This window comes from Stylophora pistillata, chromosome 2 (assembly GCF_964205215.1).
Source record: "Stylophora pistillata chromosome 2, jaStyPist1.2, whole genome shotgun sequence".
Taxonomy (NCBI): Eukaryota; Metazoa; Cnidaria; class Anthozoa; order Scleractinia; family Pocilloporidae; genus Stylophora; species Stylophora pistillata.
In genome coordinates this window covers 48,001,480-48,019,969 of record NC_142520.1, presented here as the reverse complement: position 1 = coordinate 48,019,969, position 18,490 = coordinate 48,001,480, and the positions used below count along the sequence as shown (strand labels likewise).

The window sequence follows — 18,490 nt, the reverse complement described above, 5'->3', positions numbered from 1 at the left end:
AAAAATGGCATAATCTGCTGCTCAGCTTCTGGCAAGCCTGGCTTCTCTGCCAACTTATCTTTGGAGATGCAGGCAAGGCTCATAATCTTCTTCTCTCTTGCCATTAAAAGCACATCTGTAAGATTTTGGCTTGTTGGCTTTACCTGCATTATTTTTGGTAAATTTATTAATTAGCTGTCTTTTTGCTAAGTCACCACCATCATATCAATCCCATCATTTCAGCTTCATCTTGTTATTACATAACCTTACTTTTCATGACCACTTCTTTTTCATTGGAAAAAGACAAATTTGTAATATTGTTTAGAATTACATTCATTTCCTGTATTGAGAAATTAAAGTTAGAAATTTCACAGAAGTGAGTGTTGTTTATTTAAACTAGAAGGTATCTCTTGCAATTTGAGATTGGAACAAAAAAAAAAGCAATTTCTACCCTGGTTTCTGGAAAGAATCTTATTGCCTTTTTTCCCCAGTTGGTTGCGATGACCAGCAATAACAATTACAATGAACATTTTCCATTACAATTATATGTATGAGTCGGCTTCAAGAGCCTATCAATTTTTCTTAGATAATGTTCTTTTGTTGTTGTTTTTCTGTTTGTTTTGTGTTTTTCTTTTTGCATATGGAACTTGAGAAAAGACAAAACAAGTCAAAGGCTTGAAGTGGGTCAAACATGGTATAATCCTTGGGTTTAGCAGTGATACAAGGAAATTTGGGTCAACAAGGAAAACAAAACAGGGAGTTGGGAGATTCCTTATTCAAAGGTGAAGAACTATTCATAAGTATTGCTAAGGTGGATGGAGATGAAGTTGTAGGAGGAGAGCTGTATATGAATCTAGGAGATTCCTGTAGCAACCTTGGAGAAAACAAACAAGCAATTCAGTAGTGCGAACTATTCCCTCACCCCCTTCTCTAGTTAGGACTATGAAAGAAAACTTCACTATGTTTATTGTAGTAAGTTTTTTATTATTATTTTTATTATCATTAGAATACAACTACTTCTGTATGCATAAATAATCAATTGGGAGAAACCACTGGCATTCAACGTACCCATTAAATCCTAAGAGTTAAAGGTAGATTTAGAATAAATGACAAACATCCTTAATCAAACCAAAGGACTTTGATGTTTCTTGTGGCATAAGCATATGATGAGCTAAAGGTGGCAAGGCTATTTTTGGTGCTGTTTTATCCAATGGAGATGTGGAGATACAATAATCTGGCAAATATACTCAACTTATTTCTTATGGGTGGTTATTTTTCAGTGGCTTGGAAGGTCTCAGCCTTGCTTAAAACTGGAATACCTTCAAATGAGAATCTTGAAGGTGTTGCTCATGAAATTCAGGATGGCTGGAAGAAACTGGGACGAAGGTTGAGATTGACAGGGTCAATACTGTCCAGCACTAACGAAGAAGAGGAATTTCCCTCAGAGAAGTGCTACAAAATGCTTTTGTACTGTAAGCAACATTACGGTTCTTCAGCTGAGTTTAAGACTCTTGCAGCAGGCTTAGAACATCCCTTCGTCCAAAGTAGAGACCTTGCTTACAAGTATTGCTGCATCACCACAGGTTCTGGACAAATGAAAGAGAATTGCATACAAGTAAGTGAACCTGCTGTTTGGATAATACCCCCCTCTCTTCCCCCCCCTCCCACCCTAGTTAGGACTGTGAAAGAAAACATCACTATATTTATATTAGTAAGTGACCTATTTGCAAATTTGTAGTATCATTAGAATATAACTATTTGGGTATGCAAACATAATCAGGTGGGAGAAACCCAGCCATCATCATTACTGTTCAGTGCTTTTAATGAAAGAAGATTTTAGGGTTACTAAGTAGCTAGCAGCAGTTGAGAATCAGATATATTTAAATTACTCTGATTCATTTGTGGAAGCGTGTGGCTTAGGTCATCAATTGATGATAAATTTGAATTTGGGTGATGGGATTTTTTTCCTTGTTTGAGATGTTTTTTAATCCATGTTTGACAGCGTTACAAACCTGCAGGGACCTGCATCAGTACCATCACAAATGGTTTGCAATCAAGAATTGTTTTTAAGTCCAAGGATAGTTGGCATTATTTACCCTTTAAACACTAAGAGTCAGACCACCATCAACTTAGTTGCAATGCAGTAAACCAGGAGTGTGGAATCATTCCTTAAGACCATAAGAATATATAGAGAAAATAGTCACCGGCCTAAGAACCTTTGATTGTTAAACACGTTCTCCCGGTCATTAAACCCAAGGAAATGTATAATCACTAGAATGGAGAATACAAATAAGTTGATCTAAGAGTGTCAAGGGTTTAATATAGTATAGGCGGATTCATGCTGACGTCATTGTTTACATTTTTGCTCATTTGCATACGGCTTTGCGTAAAGAAGGAAGCATGTTAGATACAAATTGACTTAAGGCAGCTAAAGAGCTAGAAAACCTTAGTACATGGTGAAATTTTTAGCTCTTTGGTTGTAATATTCAAGGAGAAATAGTCCATCAAAAACTGCAAAATTTCTGGGTGGCAAAAGCGCTAATGAGCTCATACATTCTATGTAAAATTTTGAGTTTTTAAACCCGTGTTGCACAAAAAGTATTCAATGCATCAGGCTTGTATTCATTGGCCGAGTTAATCGTACTTTGACCTTTCGATATTCAGAACTGATTTATTTTTAGCTTCATCAGAAACTGAATTGCTTATGTTAATGAGGCAAATATTGTAAACAAGGATTCCCCTATTGGTATGTTTTAATGTTTTCATAACTTAATTTTTATGATCTGAAGTCAAAGCGAGACAATCATTCTCCTACAGCATTAAATAAATCTTCTTTCATCATTTTGTTCTATAAAAAAATGTTCCTTTTCTTTAAATATAATTGTCAGTTAAAGAAAGGCATAGAATAAATGACAAACATCTTAAATGAAGCGAAAGGAATTGGATGTTTCATGTGGCATAAGCATATGATGAGCTAAAGGTGGCAAGGCTAGTTTCAGCAGTGTTGTATTCAACAGAGATATGATAATCTAGCAAATATGTTCAACTTTTTTCTCATGGGTGGTTATTTTTCAGGGGCTTGGAAGGACTCAGCCTCACTTAAAATTGGAATACCTTCAAATGAGGATCTTGAAGGTGTTGCTATTGAAATTCGGGATGGCTGGATGAAACTGGGACGATATTTTGGATTGAAACGGTCAATACTCTGCAACATTAACGAAGAAGAGAAATGCCCCTCAGAGAAGTGTATTGCTACATCACCACAGGTTTTGGACAAATAGGAAGAGAATTACGTACAAGTAAGTGAACCTGCTGTTTGGATAATACCCCCTCTCCCCCTCTCCCCCTAGCTAGGACTATGAAAGAAAACATCACTATATTTATATTAGTAAGTCACCTATTTGCAGGGGTTTCATTAATGTTTTCAGCAGGAGGGCAACTGGTTTTCACAGGCGGGTAAAACTTTTTGAAATAAACTTTATAAGATAAGCCTTCCTCCAGATTGTTAAACCAGGTGGGTAAAACTGTCCTTACAACCGGTCAAGGACAAATACAGGGATCAAATACAGGGGTCAAGGATCAAATACAGGGATTTCATTAAGGGCCGGTGCCCGGCCCTCAATGAAATCCCTGTATTTGCAGTATATATCATTAGAATATAACTGTTTGACTGTGTATGCCTACATAACCAATTGGGAGAAACCCAGCCATCATAGTGCCATTATGCGGCTTAGGTAATTTAATTGATGATAGAATATGCCCTCCACTACTTGTTATGTTAAGAATATTTCATGTTGAATGAGGAAAACCTGCATGTAAATAGTGTTACACTAATCATATTAAGACGACGCCAAGAGATATTTCTCAGTCTATTCATTATCTTAAATATATGTAGACAACTACAAATTTCTTCTAACGCGACTAAGTACGGTAGTCATAAAATAGATTACCAACGTCTTTAAGCGATCAAAAGGAATTGGATGTTGCACGTGGCATATGCCACATGTGCTCATTGTTTTATTTCTTGTACAGTAAAAATCACGCAACTCTTTTGCTGTTTGAAGAGCATTGGGACTAATGCAATTGCTTCCTTCGCAAAGAGTTATTGCAGTTGGGAATTTCGTTTGTCTCGAGAATGGTCAACATTATTAAACGTATAACATTGCTATATTTAAACCTATTTCACAATATCATAATGAGTCAACTTCATCTTTTGCAGTACCTCCTGAGATCAAAGCTCGAGGATTAGAAGCAGAACTAGCATATGAAAATGCGCTGCGGATCGGAAAGGTCAAGGTCTACCGTGCCCGAATCATACTGATTGGCCAAGACCGTGCGGGAAAGACAAGTCTCAAAAAGTCCCTATTAGGTTTACGATTTGATCCTGAAGAGCAGAGTACTAGTGGAATTGAAGTAGACCCATCATCATTTGAAGTTAATGTTGATCAGGTAAAGAACTGGCAGCGCACAGCTAAGCAAGAGGGTGTATCTCAGTTTGCGGAGGAGCTGGCAAAAATGGTAGCAGGAAAACTAGAAAGTGAAGAAACAAGGATATAGATTTGACAGCTCAAAGTAAACCAAAGGAGACAAAATCCCACAAAACTCTGGTTGGTGAAGTGCATATTCTTAACATTGTGAGGTAATGATTTTTAACTGTTGCTTGTCTTTGTAATCCTGAATTTAAAGTCATCGACTCCCTGGAAGCTGAAGTTGGACAAAGTTTTTGATGTACTGCAATGGCAATCAGGAAACAATTTATGAAATCAGTGGAGAGTTTCTCTTCTCTGAAGAGAACCCTCTTTTCCTTTTCGGTCTTCTTGAATGAAAGGTTGTCCTGAAACTTTCAAACCTTTCCCTCAAATCCCTCTTCTGGGCTAACTTTGCAATTTGCCGATCGTATAAGTGTACTCTTGGATATCACCATTTTATGTATATCAGATGCCTCAACAGTTTTATTGTCTAAATGTGTGGAAACATTGGAATGTTTGGTGTTATTCATCGATTTTTGCCAGTTACTGAATAAGATTTTAGAGGATTATAGAAGTGGAAACTGGAAAATCTTTCAATATGAAGAGGTTTAGCGATTTGAAAAGAACTATAAGGTCCATTCTCGATCGGATATCTGATTTTCTTTCGGAAATAAAGTGTAACAATTGAGATTCTCAACTAAACAGCTCAACATTTCACAACATATTTCTCTAGTATCTTTTGGAAGATTTAATAATTTCTTAAAGTTGAAAGTACTACAAACAATCTACCAAATAAAGACTGTGTAACTAAGTTATCAGTGTTCCCCTTTGGATTTCAGGAATCACAGGCAGACGCTGATAGACATAATCAATATTCACCCAAAACACCTCATTTGATGAGCAACTCTTCTGATCACCACATGGAAAGATCCGATCACCAGAACTCTCAAATCAAGATTGATACATCCAAACCTCCAGAGGAATTTTGCAAATCCCTTATTCAGTATCTGAAAGGGTTAAATCTACAAAGCTCATCTGCAGAACCAGTTGTACATATTGACATATGGGACCTAGCTGGTCAGCAGCTATATTATGCCTCTCATCCAGTGTTTTTATCCACCCGAGCATTGTACCTGTTGGTGTTTAATCTTAGCAAAGGATTACAAGACACTGCTGTGTCGTATGTTAGACAAGGTATCCATAACAGATGTTTGGAAAATCCAACTGGGGAAACAAACTTGAAAAATCTTTTGTCTTGGCCAGTTTCAATTGATGCTTTCAGTCCAATACAACAAGAAGCAGGAAAGAAACAAACTCCATATTTGCGACCTCCAGTGTTGATGGTTGGAACACATGCTGACAAACCATTTCAGGACATTGAGGAAATGAACGTTCAAATTCGGAAGAAACTTTCTGAAAAGCGGTGCGGAAGACACGTCAACACCCAATATTTCTCTGTAGATAACACCCAATCATCGTCAGATGCTGGAATTATTAAACTGCGAGATGAAATACTGAAAGTGTTGAAGCGGGAGCCTTATATGGGAGAGCAGGTCCCTGTAAGGTACTGTGTCGTGTACAAGAAAAAAGGCATCAATTTTACAGTACCATTACTGTTACTCCCAATCGCTCCAAAAATTAATTATCACCTAAAGGAAAGCAAGAGAGATTCCGAATAAATTCAATTGTGGCTATCATTGCTTCAGACCACCAAAGCTAGCAAAGATGATAAATAAAGTATTTAGTTTCAATTAATTGCTCGTTTCCTGTAATTGCATTGGTAACTTGGTGTTAGGGACACATGTTTGATGTACAGTTTTAAGTTACTGACTTTTTTTATTTGCCAACTCGCCTGGTCTATCTCGGAACATCCCATTATAGTGATTCCCAGTTTGTGAGGGTGGACCTGAATGAATTGTTCAATTGGCAGATTTGGGTGAGGGAAGGGGGGATGGTTAGGGGATGCGATGCGAGATAAAACACCTTCCAATGATAGATTTTCAGAAGTTTGCATCTCTTTTATTCGAAATACTTCCTCTCATCCAAACAACGGTATTACACAGAAAATTAGAACAGTATTACAAAAACACCTGAGCTTCAAGTTAGTACACATACGGTGTATAGGTGCAGTTAAATTTGATTATCAAATAAAAAAAGGAGAGAGAGAAATGTAGAAATAAGAAGAATGAGACAAAGTTAATTATAACATAACCAAAGTAAAGCGCGCATTCTGAGTGGTCAATTTAGCGTCCCCCATTTGCCCATGGGTATACGCTGCTGACGTGAGCAAATGCAAAGACTATTTTTCCGCGCGCGCTTGTTTTTTCTGGTCAAGTAAGATTTGTTAAATAAAAGGGAACTCTTCAGCTACAATGTATCAATGTTATGTTATAAAACAAATGGTAAACACCACAGCGTACACTATTAAGTTCTAGATGCACTTGGGAGATTTGCTAAGCACTCAAGAAGCTAGAGTCGCTCTCGGCTATCGCCTCGAGCGACTCTTACGTTTCTTTCGTGCTTAGCAGCCTCCCGCGTACATCCATAACTCAATAGTGTACGGTGTGGTGTTTACCATTTGTTAACAAGTATGCAATTTTTTTAACATCATTATTATTATGTATGATGCACGATCCTCGCAGTAGATAGCACTATTTTTGCAATAGCGAAAATCAGACCTGAAAAAAATCAGGCCTGTACGGGACTCGAACCACGGACCTCCGCGATACTAGTGCAGCGCTCTACCAATTGAGCTAACAATTCATTGTATCTCATGACTTTCACGGGTTTATTACGAATCAACTTAACGGCCTGCTCCCATTTTTTTAACGCGTGGGAAGATGTCTACGAACAGCTTACTGTTCACGGCGTGGAAGCTCACTTAACAGTATTCTTTGATACGATTTTATAAACAAAAAAAACATAGAAAGATGTTTTCTGTCTTTGTCACGAGCGTGGGACAAAAAAAAATTCTACATCCCCAAGGGGGAATCGAATTCCGATGTTCTACCACTGAACCACAGAGACTCAATGGCGAGCAAGGCGCATTACGAAGTTCTTATTTGATACGCGTCCTGCATACTGCTAGGATCAGCAATATCGAAAGCGTCTGGTTTCGTAAAGAATAAGAAAGATGGTAAGTTTTGAACTTGGTGAAGAAATATAGAAAAATGTTTTCTGTCTTTGTCATGAGCGTGGGACAAAGAGAAAATTCTGAGTGCCCATGAGGAATCTGAACTTCGTAATGGGCCTTGCCAACCACTGAGCCAGCCACAGAGACTCTATGGTGAGGGCATCGGAGCGCGGAACCCCTCATAGGGAATTTTTTCTTTGTCACACGCTCGTGACAAAGACAGAAAACTTTCTATATTTCTTCACCGAGTTCAAAACTTACCATCTTTCTTATTCTTTACAAAAAAGAAAACATGTTCCCTCTTCTGTAACAACCACACAGCGTTTCTCATCTTGAATTAAATTTAAGCGCCGAGTTTTTTTCTTCATGGACGTAACGTTTGAAAATTGAGGAATATCATTTTGGTTATATCCTCGGATATCCCCCAATTTTAGTTGGGGGATATTTGGTCACGAAATGCGTTTGTAACTATCGCGTGCGAGAAAATTTTATTTGATGGATTGTAATGATAAATGTAATATTCATTATCATTACTGTTATTAGGCTGAAAAATAATTATTTCTGAGATTATCTAAAATCTAGATTTGGTTAACGCTAGAGTCAATGAACTCGATTAAAGCGGTCAAAATGCAGTGGAGTTTTCCTGTGATTCCTATTTTAACATTTTACAGCCTTTTTGGTTCAACGTTATTACCAAGATTGCACAACAATTGCTGTAGCATACAAATCCAATGTTGAGAATTATCCTAATCGCATTGTTGATTCTTCACTATTCATTGGCTCAATGGATAGCATCCCGGTTAGCTCAATGGATAGAGCGCTGGACTGTTGTGCGGGAGGTCGAGGGTTCGAGCCCCGGCCGGACAAACATTCAGGGTCTTAAAATAATTGAAAAGAATTTGCTACCTTTCTATAACATCAAGAAATGGTTAGATATTCTAGTCTTCTCGGATAGGGACGAATAAATGGAGGTCCCGTCTCCTGCAGGGTTGGGGGTAGGAGACGTTAATTTCCCACACACGAGATTACTGTGTGACGGATGTCCTCCCCTGGGGTGGGATGGGTGGGATGGGTGGGATGGGTGGGAGGGTGGACTAGCACGTATGGTTCGTATGTTCCTTTCTAGTCCTTCCCCACTGCAAAACATTAATGCAGTGAAAATAGAGTAAATTAAATTAAAATCAAATGCAAACTTTACCAAGCTGGAAATAGGATGTAAGCAGTTCCGTCATCGGGTTAACGAATTTGTTGTTGTTTATTTATTTAGGGCCTACAATCCAAGTTTGTCGACTACTCGCATCGTTTAGAGGAAGATGGTATCCTTTCCATGGAACTTGTCCGTCATGTCTTCTCAAAGTTTATTAAGGAAAATCCTGTTGCTGAAAAGGACATCCTAGACATGATGGAGCGTTTTGGTCTTGTCGCTAAGTTTGCAACATCAACGCAGGAGTCTGAGCTGTATTTTGTACCAGCGCAGCTCAGATCGTCACCGAAAGATGTGTGTGAAATGAAACCATCAGACTTGGATCCATGTCCGTTATATCTTTGTTTCCCCAATGATTTTGTTCCCCATGGGATTTTCTACCAGCTTGTCTCTCGTTGTAGCGGTTGGTGTTCAGAAAACGGCTTCAGAAACCCACCCACCCTTCATTACCATATAGCTAGGTTCCCTATCGAAAAGAAGTTTTTCCATCAATTAATTCTTCTTTGCAAAAAGGGGTACATCAAAATTGTCTTGAAGCACAGAGAACCAGTCAGTGAAGAATGTCTAGTCGAAGGAGAGGAAGTCGCTGAAGATTTGCGAAATTTTCTTGACAGAACTTTGCAAGATATATCTCAGCAAATTCCTTGGCGAGGCAATTTGAAGTATGACTTGCGCGTTGAATGTCCGTTTTGTTCATCAGAGAGACGTAACTGTCAGGACCATGACAAGATATCCTGCACCCATGAAGACTGCCTATGTCTTATTGAGATGGCACCAGCAGGAAAACTGTTTTGTAAAAAATGCTCGTGTGGCAAAGAACCTACGTTTCCTGGTCTAGAAAAATGGTTCTTGAGGGTAAGTCGGCATGCATAATGAAGTCCATTTCATTTCTGTAATGGGTTTTTTTAAAAGCATAATAATTATAAATCCTGCAATGACTGGAAAAGCTTGAGCAGCTCAAGAGCATTGTGCATCTGAATCTTCACTTGTCCTTTGTTTGATTTTTCCTCAACTGAGAGTTATTAATAAATGAATTGTAATTAATGTGGACGACGTTCAGTCCGTGCTGGGTTGTATTAAAAAATCTCATGTGAGAATTTCTCCTAAGATGTTGCTGTTTTACCAGGTATACTTTTCTGTCCAATCATGGTAATCATTAATAGTGGTTTATTAGGTGACAATGGACGCTCTGTTTTTTGCCCCTCTACACTTCCACGCTACCACACAGCTCCGGGCAGCATGGAAATTTGTGTATTTTTTGGGCAATTCGTAAGTCTTTTTAGAAGGTAGCTTAAGGTAGCCATAGCACAAGATGTCTTGAAGACATGTCAGTCCTTTGACAAGTTGTGTTGTGAACTTGACTGGCCTCGTTTTCCTTGAATTCTTTGTAGGCTCGTTCCAAGTATGACGTAGCTTCTACATCACAAGTAGAACCTGTGCAAGATTGTCATCATCTTGAAAGGTTGAAAGTTACTCTTCTAGGTGAAGAGTGGGCCTCACTTGGTGGTGGACTGTCAACTTTCAACAGGGGACGGAACTGGCGAAACATCTGGCGAAGCTGAAGCATTCTGAAGTGGAAGTCACTGTGTTGGTTCCCTAGGATGCTTGTACCCAGAAAGATAAAGACGATGCTTGGGGAAATGGAGTCAGGGTTATGGAAGCAAAGAAATGTGTATACTATAAACCTGCTGATTGGTTAATTTCTCCACCGGAAGACTTCAATGCAGCTGTTGTTTTTGGTCACGGAAGAATATTTGGACCACAAGTACAAATTCTGAAACGACCCCCGTATAATTGCAAGTGGATCCAAGTGGTGCATACTGATCAAGAAGAACTTGCCAAGTACAAAGGCTATGATTGTCCTATCTCTGAAGGTCAGAGAAAACGCGACACTGAGATTACCCTCTGCAAAATAGCTAATCTCGTCGTACCCGTTGGACCCAAACTGTGCGAGAAGTACGCTTCATACCTAGCGTCGAAACCAGATGGAAATATTGTTCCGTTGACCCCAGGTCTTTTTTAAGAATTTGGGGATTTGCCAGATTTAAATAAAGATCCAGAAGGGAGGTCCGAGTTCAAGGTGTTATTGTGTGGTCGTGGTGATCCGGAGGACTTTGAGCTGAAAGGTTACGACATTGCCGTCCAGGCCTTTGCTGGTGGGGAGTTGAGGGAAACGCGGTGTAGCCTCTTATTTGTGGGTGTCCGTGATGGAGAGCAAGATGAGAAAACAAAACTACTTCTCAGCTATGGCGTCGATAAAAAGCAGTTGTGCGTCAGAGGATTTGTCGGAAGCAGGGCAAAAATGAAGGACCTACTCTGTGAAGCTGATCTGGCAATCATGCCGTCGCGAGCCGAGGGTTTCGGTCTCATCGCCCTCGAGGCATTGTCTGCTCGTCTTCCTATTCTGGTCAGCGGTAATTCAGGCTTCGCGCAGGCCATAAGAGACTTACCGAATGGAAAGTTGTTTATTGTTGATTCAGAGAAACCCGAGGAATGGGCAACTGCAATCGCAGCTGTTGAAAAACGGCATAGGGAGTACATACAGATCAAGGAACTGCGTGAAGCATATGGAAAGAAATACAGCTGGAAGGAGAAGTGTGAAACTCTTGTGGACCAGATGAGGAAGATGGTTCAGGGTGTAAACTGAAAGATAGAAAGTGGGTGCCCTTCCTTTGTTTTGTCAATAAGGACCTTTAGCGACTCTGTTTTCGGACGGCGGCGACACCTTTGACCGATTGAGACTGGTGTGAAGTCTACGTTTTTCCCGCCAGACAAGAAAAACCTTTAGCTTTTCTCAACGGCAACGTCGTCTGTTTTCACTTGTGGTTTGAAAAACAAAAGTCAAGAGCATTCGGGAAGCGCTCTTACTTAGCTATGCAAACAACTTCGTTTCGGATAAAGAGTTTGTCCCTCTTTATAACACCTATCAATCCAATAATTAAGAATTTAATTACCAGCAATGTGACCTTTTACTCTCAGCCGAATACAAAGCAGAACTACAAGCTGAAAAAGACGACTTGCTGAAGCATTGCAATTACCTCCTACTTTCCGGCCATTGTCGACAGAAAGGGTGTGTGGGACAACGCGAAATTCGCTGCTCTCTCGTCCACGCGGAGAGAGAACGGCTGCTTGCCAAAATGTTAAACTTCAAGCGGAACTAAGTCCGGCTTCCGGTCGCCGTCGCCGTCGCAAAAATCTAAATTGCTAAAGATGCCTAATTTAACTTATCAGAAGGCGAGGTGAAAGTTGTTGTAAAATCAAGTGCTCAAAAGAAACCCAAGGTTAAAAGGAAGAAAAGTGCAGCTTTTTATAGCTGCGCGGCGATTTGTTAGTGGATACCGATAGTCAAATTTGCAGAAGTGAGGATGTCTCCTCGAACCCTACTTTACTATTAGAAAAATCAATATTGTGTTTAAAAATAGATTGTCCTTGCTTTTCGACAGATGCAGTTAAGCAAGTCTGGGGGAAAATACAAGTGCACAAGCTTGTGGCGTTAATACACAACCCAAGAAGCTCTCACTTAGATTGTGTTTCTACCTATGCTTCTTTCGTTCTGTTGCTGTTCCCTGCGAGGTTTACAACAGAACAGGGCGTAGTCAAAGCTCTATTTGTTACCTGGAAAATGGCATAGCACCAACTTATATGAGGCGCGAGTCTCTGTCAGATTTCGTCCTTCATGCCTTTTTTTTCAGTAATTTGCTTCGATTTTTGATAGTATCTCTACTGCCTCTTCTGCTGACAGTTTTGCCGTTTACAAAGTAAGGAAATCTTTAGCAAAATGCAAGAGTTTTTTTAACGCCAAAATACGTAGTATACATTTTTTGATCAACACCAAACGCGAATCAAAAGCGCATACTTTTTCCCTAGTCAAATTTCCCGCCAAAAGAATTGGCATATTTTTTGAGCAACAGTAAACCAAGTTAAAAAAAAAATTAGATAACTATTATTTAGTTATTCGAAGAAAATAGTTTTTGCCAGAAGTTTTGTTATTTTTTTGGCTTTTTTAAAAGAGCATTTTTTAGGAGGTTATTTCTACGCAAACATCTACTTTTAAGGTGTAATTTCTCTCTTTTACAAGAGCGTCTATCCACGAGCTCGATGAATTCTATATCGTGTAATAAAGTACTTGAGAAGTTTGAATTCAACTTTCAAACCTGAAAGGAAAAAGTAGCAAGCTAAGGACTTTGTTTACTCTGTGAGAAACTAGGGTTATTGTTGAGGTATTTTCTTCTCGATACAACCCACTGTTATCGACTATTCTCGTCTCGTGTAATTAGTTTCAGTTAATTCCTCTTCTTAGTTCGACCAAATACGGGGTTAGCTGGACCGCAGTCCAAAGTTTTGCATGTTGACAATTTCGAATGGTAGGAATACTATGTAGAACCTTCCAACGTGGCCGTGGAGGTTAATAATTGATGCTTTCTAAAGCACAATTCCAACCCCGCTACCAGAGTCTCTCATCTTTGCGCCCCTTGGAACGAGAGAGACGTTGGCGCACTTCTACTTTAATCTGGTTTCATGTAATTTGGTCCTAAACACTGAATACAGTATTGTAATGAACTGACCACTTCAACTGTATGTCTCCAAGATCTTCCTCCCGTTGATATTTTTAATGATTAGATGTACTTTTTTTCCTGCAAGATCGCCGAATGGTTGCTGTAAAAAAAAAACGTTATCCAAGTGGCCAGAAAGACAAGGGAAAATCATCTCTAGATGAGTTTTATGTATCCTTGTGTAACCGATAGCGTCTTGCAAAGTCGGCAACCCAAAGTCGCAATAACAAACCACTGGTCAATAGCTGACAGTTTTACAGATTCTTTAATGTTTTCTCAGCAGAAATATTCCTTAAGAACCGAACCGTAAAACTAAAGAAACGAATACAGAGAAATCCAATGTAACTGAAAGCGATCGGCAACGCTTACAACAAGTATATGACCATGAAATCGCTAACAAATGTCAAAAATTAAACGGACGAACCATACTTGTGCAGCTACGAGGCCGCAGATGTTCTAAGTCTAACAATCCATGAAGAGATCTATTTGTAAAGCCAAAGATCGACGAAACGTGACATGCATAATAACCTGTCACACGAAAATCTAAAAATTTGCCAAAGCACATGGTTTTCCTACGCGCGCAAGTATTCTTGGGACACACTTATTTGTCGATTCATGTGAGCTACACCCTGCATAACGGTTTAACATCCATCGGTTGAACAGTGGGGAATATTCATAGCTCACATTCGGCGCTCTAAGAGTTTTGCGTTTTTTAGAGGAGGGGGCTGAGGAGGGCGTGATATCGGCTGTTGAAGTCTTGGGGCTGCGAAGTCAAAAAATAGATACCAGGCGCTAAAGGTGTAGATATTCTACGGTATACGTATGGTAAATGTTACCCAGAAATTAAAATAATTTTAAACTACTTCATTTAAACCACTTTATTAATTAAATAGCTATAGTAGCTTTTGTCTTCTTTGCCAAATGATTTCACCTCACAACGTAAAATTCGACAGATGGAGTAGAAAGAAACGAAAACTGAAGGAAACTTCGGTGCAGAGTTACTCGCGCGTTGCTATTTTGGATAAACGAAATTATTATTGTAAATGATAATTGAGTCTTATTTTGCTCTTAATACACTCACATGAGATGGCGGTATTGAGGTGAAGAAGATTTAAGTATTACTTTTAATCGCCTCACGAGCAGAGTGATCAGTTTGGTCCGGAGTTAAGTAATGAGTACTTATAATTCTTTAAAACATTGTGACTATAACATCTGAAATTCCTCGAAGAATATCATGAGCAGTGTCAAGTTTGCTTGGAGCTAACTTTAGAAAAACTTATTTATTTTAAACTATTTGCTTGTGAAGAACTCTCGAGGTTCACGAATCGGCTAATATGAGGGCCCGTTCTGGTCTAAATGGTGCATATAATTTTTAACTGTGCATAAATTAGTTTTACACATTGATAGAATTAATATTTTGCATTTCTAAAATATTTTATTTAACCGCCAAATTAATTTTACCATTCCTATTAATTATATTTTTAGAAGACGAATATTTTGTGTTTGTAATTAATTGTGTGTGTGTTTGGAATTAATTTTGTGTGTGTTTGTAATTAATTGTGTGTGTGTTTGGAATTAATTTTTTGTGTGTTTGTAATTAATTTTGTGTGTGTTTGTAATTAATTTTGTGTGTGTTTGGAATTAATTTTGTACATTTCTCAAAACCCTTTACCCATAACACCCTGCGGTAGTTCTCTACCTGTGCTCTCAAACAAAGATGGCGACGGCCCCTTCGATTCCCGAGCAAGTGAAAGAAATCGCACAAGCTGCAATTGACAGTATTAATCAGCTAAGCTCGTTAATTGAGCACGGACCGTCAACGACAAGATTTTCTAGTAACGAACGTCAACCAACGACATCGGAGACGACTTTCGTTCGCCAAACCCAGCCAGCTAATAGCGCACTAACAGAATTGCAGAGGAGGTTTCCGACAGTTTCAAGAGGAAGATACAGAAGACCTTCTAATTTTAGCTCGCGGCCGTATCCAGTCCTTCAGAATGCAAGGCGTCCTGCTGGTCGACCGTTAGCATCTGAGATAGTTTCTAAGGATGTTATGATACTAGAAATGGGAAGAGAGAAAATACCGACGAAAGCAGAAAAGCCTGATTTAGAGAGAAGTGGACGAATTATATCAGGCGTTGACACTGATAGAAAGTGGGATGCCGAAAAACTTCACAAAGAGTTAGCGCAATTATTGACAGGTGAAATGGAGGGCTTGTATTTCAAAATAGTAAAGAACTCTGGTAGTACTTTGCTAAGACCAAACATCCAGGCAGGAAAAGAGATTGATTCAAAGCTGCTGCTGAAATCGATTGCTCCATTTGACTGGATCTATTTAAGACTCCTGGAGGAATTGCCATCCATGATTGATCCCAGTGATAAACAACTAGAAGTTCCTGTGTTTGAATTCCCTGAATCTGACATGCTCTCAAGTGATGCTAGTGGTAGAGACGACTTCTCTCGAGATATGTCAGACACCATTGCTGCTAACTCTAATACAAATGTAGGATCAGTGTTCAGTACAAGTAAGAGTCAGCCACCCTCGAGTTCATTTGATATCCAGTCAGTAATCAAAGATGCTAAAGATCAGGGTTTGACTGACCCTGTAGAAGTGCTTAAATTTCTGCAAAAACAAATTGTAACTGGCCGAGCCCTAGAAATTACAAGCTGCGAAGAAACCATTGAGTGAGAAACAAATTACATTACTGTTGACAGGGAAAATATACTAGAAACAACGATTAGTGAACTAGAGTACATTACAAATTATAGACCCACATTTCAGGTGGACTTCATGGGAGAGGAATGTGTAGATCAGGGTGGGCCACGTAAGGAATGGATAAGACTAATGAATCAAGCCATTAAAGAAAAGTACTTTGACAATGGCTTGAGGCCATTATTAGCACAAGATTACTATTTTGTTGGAGTGATGATGGCAGTTGCCATGCTTCAAAATGGACAGTTGCCTGTATTTGTAGAAGAAATCATTCTGCAGCAAATTGTTTCTTTAGGAGAGTGTTTTGACCCTTGTGTTTGTCAAATTAGGCATGGACTAGAAGAGCTTGGAATGTTGTCAGCTCTTCAGGAACTGCCAATGTTGGTTCATCTCCCGAGACCCCAAGCACAAGGCAAGTTGAGTGTACAAATTTTACTTCAGATTTTGAAGCCTAAATTTTCAGATGAGGGTTCTAATACCCTGAAAAAGGAAAAAGAAGTTTATCAACTCTTTGTCAAGTATGTTCGAGAAGTGGCAGCTTCTAGGAGGGTGTGTGGGCAGACTTCCCTTAATTTGAGTCACATACTTCAATTTGCAACTGGTACAGTACTGCAACCTGTCCTTGGTTTTGGCCTTGCACCATCACTGGAGTTTATACTACCCACAGAAATCGTGAAAGTTGCAAGTCAGGAAGGACTGAATGATGAGCAGAAGAAAGGAGAGAGTGATAAGCAGCAGGAAGATCAAAGGGAAGAGCAGCACCCACCGGTGGAGGGCGGCTTCCTCCCTTTAGCTCATACCTGTACCAACTTGCTTGAGATTCCAAGGCCAACTGAGAAAGTTCCTCTACCTCCTAGGGATAGATTATTTGCTCTGTATGACTTAGCATTTTCACAGTGTTACTTTGGCAAGGAGTAAAGGGCCTGCAGACTATTGTTGATGTTGCCAGTTTTGACTTTAAAGTTGTAAGACTGCTAATGAGGTGCTGTTTTCCTTGACAAACATTGAGTTATGCAGGTTGAGTTCTTTTGGTCTTCATGGGTTTTTTTCAAATATATATTGATGGGTCTATATACATGCAAAAACCAGGAAAGATTTATTACTCGACGTTTCGGGGTCATCGTGACTCCATTATCAAGAGACTAGTTTAAAAACATGCAAATAAGGAAAGGTACAAGAATAGCATAAATTAGACTGAACGGCTTAAACAAACACCTTGGCGCGGATGGAATCCGTTTGCACGTTCAGTGTTGGCTTACGCATGCGAATATACAACATTTCATTAACAAGGCAATCAAATTTGCCGTTACATTTCGTGATGACGTTGAATTGCTCGATCAAGCGTTCAGGCATTTCACTATTGTGCTGGAGGTGGTAGTGTTTGTAGATAGAAATGTTGTATATTCGCATGCGTAAGCCAACACTGAACGTGCAAACGGATTCCATCCGCGCCAAGGTGTTTGTTTAAGCCGTTCAGTCTAATTTATGCTATTCTTGTACCTTTCCTTATTTGCATGTTTTTAAACTAGTCTCTTGATAATGGAGTCACGATGACCCCGAAACGTCGAGTAATAAATCTTTCCTGGTTTTTTCTATGCCTTTGCTTTAGCAAATCCCTGCTGATCAAGTATATACATGCAATGTTGTCTTTCTTGTTGCCAGTTTGAGTTGTTAGGTTTGATTGACCTCAGTGCAATAATTACTCAAACTGAATGAATTTATTCATTTTATGTTGCTGTTAATAAAAGTAAATAACTAAATTAATGCAATAAATCAGTTCTGAGTTTTCTATGACTGATGCTGTTATAATTTACGGATGAAAGCAATGATCTATCAAAATCAATTTAACAGAGCATCACCACTCAATTTTGTTGAAATCTATACCAGGGAAAGCCTGTGACTAGGGATAGTTAAACTTAATATTCCAATGATAGAGATCAATTCTATTTATGATTTATATATCTATCTATCTATGAACGATGTCGATAGCAAGAAAGGAGAAAGATATTAACAAAGTGAGGCATTTTAATAATGGATACAACTTGATTTGAAACTCATGTTTGATGTCAATGAAATTCATGTTGGGCTAGTTTGCACACAGAAAACTGCCTCACATTTGTGGCAGATCAAACGGTTAATCTATTTAACCATAGGAAAACTGCTTCCAACAGCTTTCCTTTAAAAAACCTATAGGGGATAAACCTTTCTATGAGGGCAGGCAGGAAGGCAAATACCCCCCTCTGCTCTAAAAAAACTGTGAAAAGCAAAACATCTTGCATGTCAAAATAATGTTTCAATTTTAATGATCAAGTAAAGAAGTTAAGGGAGAAACTGGTGAATTTGTTGCCTAGAATATCTGCTCCTATGGATGAGAAAACAGTTTTTATTATAGTGGCACAGTTTCGTTCTTCCTTTTAGGCCTCAAGAGACTTCACTCGA

General features: G+C 39.1%; 2 protein-coding genes and 1 pseudogene across 2 annotated transcripts; all 3 read left to right on the top strand.

Annotated features, from left to right (window-relative positions):
• LOC111336394 (putative serine/threonine-protein kinase pats1) lies at nucleotides 1-6,203 on the top strand. Its single transcript, XM_088748026.1, has 5 exons — nucleotides 1-761; nucleotides 1,260-1,594; nucleotides 3,055-3,278; nucleotides 4,199-4,428; nucleotides 5,288-6,203. Exons 3-5 carry the CDS (start codon nucleotides 3,209-3,211, stop codon nucleotides 6,125-6,127), a joined length of 1,140 nt encoding a protein of 379 aa, XP_088604152.1. The 5' UTR covers nucleotides 1-761; nucleotides 1,260-1,594; nucleotides 3,055-3,208; the 3' UTR covers nucleotides 6,128-6,203.
• A 2,465-nt stretch (nucleotides 6,204-8,668) lies between these two features.
• Nucleotides 8,669-13,363, top strand: LOC148739983 (uncharacterized). The gene is made up of 3 exons (XM_088748027.1): nucleotides 8,669-9,640; nucleotides 10,177-11,442; nucleotides 12,229-13,363. The coding sequence occupies exons 1-2, from the start codon at nucleotides 8,909-8,911 to the stop codon at nucleotides 10,345-10,347; spliced, it is 903 nt and encodes a 300-aa protein (XP_088604153.1). The 5' UTR covers nucleotides 8,669-8,908; the 3' UTR covers nucleotides 10,348-11,442; nucleotides 12,229-13,363.
• Nucleotides 13,364-15,026: 1,663 nt separating this feature from the next.
• LOC148739982 (uncharacterized) lies at nucleotides 15,027-17,627 on the top strand (annotated as a pseudogene).
• The last annotated feature ends 863 nt before the right edge of the window (nucleotides 17,628-18,490 follow it).

Bases quoted from the DNA above. Each gene is read 5' to 3' on its own strand.
- LOC111336394 (XM_088748026.1), top strand. From the start codon at position 3,209: ATGCCCCTCAGAGAAGTGTATTGCTACATCACCACAGGTTTTGGACAA. The intron at 3,279-4,198 runs GTAAGTGAACCT...CATCTTTTGCAG, and splicing joins AGGAAGAGAATTACGTACAA to TACCTCCTGAGATCAAAGCT. The intron at 4,429-5,287 runs GTAAAGAACTGG...TTTGGATTTCAG, and splicing joins TTGAAGTTAATGTTGATCAG to GAATCACAGGCAGACGCTGA.
- LOC148739983 (XM_088748027.1), top strand. From the start codon at position 8,909: ATGGAACTTGTCCGTCATGTCTTCTCAAAGTTTATTAAGGAAAATCCT. The intron at 9,641-10,176 runs GTAAGTCGGCAT...AATTCTTTGTAG, and splicing joins TAGAAAAATGGTTCTTGAGG to GCTCGTTCCAAGTATGACGT.